This window comes from Ailuropoda melanoleuca, chromosome 10 (assembly GCF_002007445.2).
Source record: "Ailuropoda melanoleuca isolate Jingjing chromosome 10, ASM200744v2, whole genome shotgun sequence".
Taxonomy (NCBI): domain Eukaryota; kingdom Metazoa; phylum Chordata; class Mammalia; order Carnivora; family Ursidae; genus Ailuropoda; species Ailuropoda melanoleuca.
In genome coordinates, this window is record NC_048227.1 from 59,135,228 (window position 1) to 59,141,227 (window position 6,000).

Here is a 6,000-nt window from a genome sequence, read left to right on the forward strand (position 1 = left end):
CATTTCTCAGATGGTATTTAGAAAGTATATTATGATTCTTTGATGCTGGGGGCTTGAGGAGTCCTACGGAAATGACAATGAAAACAGCCCTCCGTGTAATGTAGCTAGCAAGTAGCATGGAGCAGAGACCAAACCCAGGATGTCTCTAAACTAGCTTCCTCCCCTATAAGTTGAGTCTTTTCTAGATCTATCAAAAATATCATCAAATATCAATAATCACAACTGATTTATTGTTAAGATCAGCCAAGTCTCTGCTTTTCTGTTCTGGTATAGCCTGGTGGTTGAATGTGTGAGCTTTGGTTCATATCCTGGCTCGGGCACTGCTAGCTGTGTGACCTTAGACAGGTTAATTAGCCTCTCTGTAAAATGGGAATATCCACCTCAAAAGGGTATTCTGAGGATTAAGTGAAATCACATACATCTGTCCCATAGTATAGAAACACTAAATAACTGCAAATCTTGGTTACTACACTTTCATATGTGTGTGTCCTTTATGTTTGCTTTTGGCTATTTACCAGTTGAATTTATGAGAAAACACAGCCTTTCAGAAACAGAAAGATCAGTGTCAAAGATCAAGGAGACAAAGATGGAGTTACTCTGGGTTTACTAAGAGCAGAGCTGGTGGGGCACCTGGGTGACTCAGTCAGTTAAATGTCCGACCCTTGATTTGGGCTCAGGTCATGATCTCAGGGTCCTGGGATCAAGCCTCACGTCAGGACCTACACTTAGCATGGAGTCTGCTTGAGTTCTCTCTCTCCCTGTCGTTCTGCTCCTCCCTCCGCTCACGCGCGCTCTCTCTCTCAAATAAATAAATATTAAAGAAAGAAAAAAGAAAAAAAGGTCAGGTCTGGGCTCAGCTATAAAGCCCAGGGCTCTCCTTCCTGCCTCTGTGCCTGCTTCCTGGGACCTGACAGCAGGTCTGAGTTTCCCCACCTCAGTTGTCCTGTCCAAAGAGAAAGAACATCAAAAATATCCCCAAGGGCCCTATTTTGGCCACTGACCCTGAGCAGTTCTGTACTTGCACTCTCCTCTTCATATTCCCTGGCATTTTTCTGTCTCTCCCTTGCCCCTCTGCCTCCAGTCCAGCCAAGCATCTTTTTTTTTTCATTAAGGTCCACACCCAAGGTGGGGCTTGAACTCACCACCCTGAGATCAAGAGTCACATGCTCTACCAGCTGAGCCAGCCAGGTGCCCCAGCCAAGCATCTTTTTAATCTCTTTCTGGGTTAACATGTCCTTTCAAACTGCCGTCCATGTCCTCCAACAACTGCACATTTAGGAAAGAGAAGCAGAGTGAGGCACAAGACAGCTAGGGGACAGACCTCTAATTCCCAGGACTGGGGATGTGGCAGAAGTGAAAGAGAAGCCTCTTTCCCTGAAAGCAGAGCTAGAAGTTATTCCTAAACCCCAGCCCCCATCTGTCCCCCTCTCAGTGACAAGAGGGGGTTTGTGGAGGACTCCCTGTATGTAGATTCATTAGAGGGGAGGGACTGGGTCATACCTGTCTCTTTAGTTCCCAGCCTCCAAGGGGACAGCCTGGTACCACCTACACTATTAGTGCTAAAAGGTAAAAGCCATTCCCATTCCCTTCCCAGCTGTTGTCCAGCTGAAAGCATGAGGTGACTGAGGTCTCTCCTTTCTGTAGCGGTGGTAGCAGCAGCCACCCTGCTCCCCACATTAGAAGCATTAGAGGCAAAGGCAGAGTTAAGGGGCAAGCTCTCTTTACTTGGCATTAGCATGGATTCCGCCTTAAGATCTTGCAACTCCTGGGAAACTATAATATGTTCTCGTGTAGTTACTTTTAAAATGCTTAAGGGGGGAAAATGAAATCACTTGGCTGATGAAACTGTGGAATGTTCAGAGGTAGGCTGGCTTAAGTTTGCTTGGTCCGGGTTTGACGTTTTTCATGAGCACTGATCTCTCTCTCGATATCTCTGGGCTCTGAGAACGCTGGGAGCAGAGAGGAAGTGGAGCCCCACGTGAAGCAAAATGGCAGCCATCGCTGTAGCTTCCACCCTTTTTTTCAACTCAAGGAGCAAGAGTCAGTGTGGAAATGGGACAGTTAAAAAGAATCAGCCTCAAACAGGCTGACTCCAGTCATGTGCCGGGTTTGAACAAATCACTAAAGCCAGAGACTTAGATGCTCAGTGGGCCTAGGACCAGCTCACATGTCCCTCCCCTGGAGCCAAGGATGGGGTCAGCTCACTCTCTCATCTTCCCAGCAACTATTTTAAATCTTCCTGGCCTCTTTGGACCTTCAAACACTGTCCTCCTCCCCAGGCAGCACTTTACCTCCAGTTTCACAGAGCAGTTAAGAGCCGTCAGGTGGGAGCCCCCTCTGTATCTTGAGCCCAGCCCGCCTACATTAGCTACTCAGCAGCCTCTGCATCCCTCCTAATAAAATGGAGAAGGTGCCCTTTCCCGAGGGCCAACCCGGATGCATGGGATCCCATTTGGTCCTACTTTTTCAGGGGCCTTGAACTTATCTTTATCTGCTTTCTCTCTACATTCTCGTATTTCCCACCCATCTACCCTTCTAATCTTGTGACCAACCATTATTTATTGAGTCTGTATGTGCCAGGATCATAAAATCCACCATAAAATAAAATTAACATCTATCCAGTTGCTTGAGCCAGAAATCTGGGAGCTGTTCTTTGTCACCCTACAAATCCAGTTAATTACCAAGTCTGATTAATTTGAATATCCCTAAGTCTGTCCACTTCTACCCATCATAATCCAAGTCAGCCATCATATCCTTTTCTTTCACTTGGTCATGTGACCCTCAAGCAAAAGATTTCTTCCAGGTTTTGACAACTTCACTCAGAGTTGATGAAGCTAGATTAGATGCTCATTTTAAGCTCTAAAATTTTATGGGTTAGATCTAGGCCCATACACTGCAACCAGAGATATAATTTAACATTTTTTAACATTATAGGCCTTATACCTCGGGCTCAGTATTCCCTACGTTCTGCTCCCACATCATCCAGACACTCCCAGCAACACCTTTTAAAGACTAATCTTATGAGGGGTAAAATAACAAGAAGGATTCAAAGGCCAGGCACTGTAAGTAATGATAAATGTGATTATATATGGGAAACAATGAAAAATGTAAATATGAAATTATGGTTTTAGGTTCACTTCAAACTTACATTAAAAATATCAGGCTCTTATCTAGATAGTTGGGTCTAGATAATAAAATTCTGGATTTCTCACAAGGGGAATTTGTTCATGAATTGTTTCTGAATTGATGTGTTTGTGGGAAGAAGGACAATCCAGGGTTTCCCACTCTGCCATCTTGCTGATGCTACTCCTTAGTAACAGAATTCTGATGACGAAACAATTCAGCCCCAAAGCACTTACTCAATTACAATTAAATAAATGGACGTGCAAGTCGGTATCAATACCTCATAGTGTTCTGTCTCTGAATTTCTTTTTTTTCTTCCATCATCTACAATAATTAACTAGCAGCATCAGATCTCTTATCTGAGTTCCCTGGCAGAACAGAAAGTTTCAAAAGTCATTTTTAAAACATGTGAGAAATCTATCCTCCAAAGAAATTCTTGGAACACAGATTAGGTCAAGGTATAGCACATATATGAAGATTTTTTAAAATATTTCAGCTTTTAGTTTATGTAAACTAAACTATGTAAAAACACCCTCTTCCACTGCCTTCTCTGCACTACTTTGATAAGTATTATACTCTTTGCCCCATTGTTCTTCAGAATCCCCTCCAGAAGTTTACATGTCAACACATTTAAGAATTCTTGCCTCTTGTTTTGAGAAAAATTAAAAGGAAAAGATTTAATCGTATTGTCAGAGAAAATATGCCAATTTTAAGGTCTTTTTTGAAGGTGTAATTCTGCAGCTGGTGGTCTAGTTATTGGACCAAAAATTAGTTCCAGTATTTCTGAACATGAAGTTAAGGGGTCACACACAGAAAGGGAAGAAACAGGTCAGGAACATCCATTCGAGGTCCTTGGCCAAATAGGACCACATTATTAATGCCCACCATTTGCTTGACTTACCAATCTCTGTGCGGTCATCTTTCACCATAAGGTGAAATTCTAGTATATGTCTGTTTCTGCAAAGCCTTTTCCAAAAGGAAACAATATTCAGTTGGTATGTATGGGACCACAAGGGTTTTTAAGATTCACTCCATGCCCATTTCACTCCAAAGAGCAAGTGCTGCTCTTACGGAGGTAGTTGGTGATTAAAACTCCTGGTTGAGAAGGCTGCTGAGGTTGCTAAATGCATTTGAGGAGATCAACTGTATTTAAAAGGGTGATGGTCTAAACAAACCCTAGTAAATAAGGAAGTGTTTTGTGGCCCATTGGCTTGTGTCTGCTATAAAAACCCCAAGCAAAAAGCCTAAAGTCCAGGAAAGGCACAAAAGAGTTGCAGCCTCTACAAATCTTTCTAAGCTCCAACTTCTTAAGAAAGTCGTAAGGTAAATCAGATAAATAGAGATTGAAGAAGAATTTATACATGGCTGGAATGTAAGACCACAAGTGATTTTCTAAAAAAACAAAACACTGCACTAACACAAATGATAAAATATTAAGGAATTTTTAGATTACTCCACGTATAGGATATCTTTTTTCTTTAGATGAAAATGGCTTTCTGTTGATAGATTTAATTTGTGAGCAGTTCCCTTTATGACAAGTGGCAAATAAGTATTTGCACACAAATAAGAAGGCACACTAAATGGCCTAACCCAGACTGGACCAAGGATCTTGGTCTCATGAGTAACAGTGACTTTTAATGATATCTCTAACATCTATTTAATCTTTTTATTACAGGTACCTATTAAACACACAAAAAGGACTGACAACATCCTTCTACCCAATGTGGCAGAAAATGTTCAATGTTCAGCTTTTCAAGTGCGCACAGCTCCATCCATAATCCCATAAGGACCTGACTGGTACTCATATATCCTTTTCCACATTTTATTTCCTTGAGCATTTGAATGAATAAAAATGAGTCTAACCTCCATTAAGCCTTTATCTAATTTTTATTATCAGTACTATGAAGATAGTGTGGAAGAACGAAATGATTATATCCCAAAGGTCCCAGGTGAAGTAGGGTTTGGCCTTAGGTTTTAAGAACTAAGAGTTGTTTCACATAACGCTAAGTGAAATAAGTCAAGAAGAGAAAGACAACTATCATATGATTTCTCTCATCTATGGAACATAAGAACTAGGATGATCGGTAGGGGAAGAAAGGGATAAAGAAAGGGGGGGTGATCAGAAGGGGGAATGAAGCATGAGAGACTATGGACTCTGAGAAACAAACTGAGGGCTTCAGAGGGGAGGGGGGTGGGGGAATGGGATAGACTGGTGATGGGTAGTAAGGAGGGCACGTATTGCATGGTGCACTGGGTGTTATACGCAACTAATGGAGCATCGAACTTTACATCAGAAACCAGGGATGTACTGTATGGTGACTAACATAATATAATAAAAAAACATTAAAATAAAAAAAAAGAACTAAGAGTTGATTTGCATTTCTACAACCAAGGCCTTGCCCTTAGTCAACCGACAGCCTCTCATTATGGGTTCTAGATGGCTGATGAGATCTGTGAATCAGGAGAGAGGGCATTGCTGCTAGCAGTATTTATTAGCAAGTAGGAAAACCAGAACAGGTTAATCTAAATAAACTTCAGAGCACTTATTTCTGTTTGTTTCACTTAAGAACATCATCCTTTCTTTTTTTATTCTTCCTACAAATACTCAAACCTTCTTCAGACTTTTGTAAAGTCCTAATCCAAGTCTTTTTTTTTTCCAGACAAGAAAAAAAAAATGTATCCTGGGTAAAAGAATAAATAGGTAGATGAATGGAAAAGAAAAGGCCAGTGAAACATTTACATACATAAATTTATATATGATATATGTAATTAAGGATAAGGTTGAGTCTATTTGAAGTAAAATAAAATTATCACCTTGCAGTATACCCAATGAATCCCGAATCTGTATGCACACACACACACACACGCATGCACACA

The 6,000-nt window shown here is 41.2% G+C and overlaps 1 protein-coding gene across 1 annotated transcript in view; it reads left to right on the forward strand.

Annotated features, from left to right (window-relative positions):
- Positions 1 to 4,985, forward strand: part of LOC100480267 (coiled-coil domain-containing protein 162) — a 45,640-nt gene extending 40,655 nt beyond the window's left edge. Inside the window, exons 16-17 of the mRNA XM_034668960.1 lie at positions 2,935 to 3,062; positions 4,799 to 4,985. Of these exons, the coding sequence (XP_034524851.1) occupies positions 2,935 to 3,062; positions 4,799 to 4,909 (239 nt within the window). The 3' untranslated portion in view covers positions 4,910 to 4,985. The remainder of the gene's footprint in view (positions 1 to 2,934; positions 3,063 to 4,798) is intronic.
- Positions 4,986 to 6,000: the final 1,015 nt, after the last annotated feature.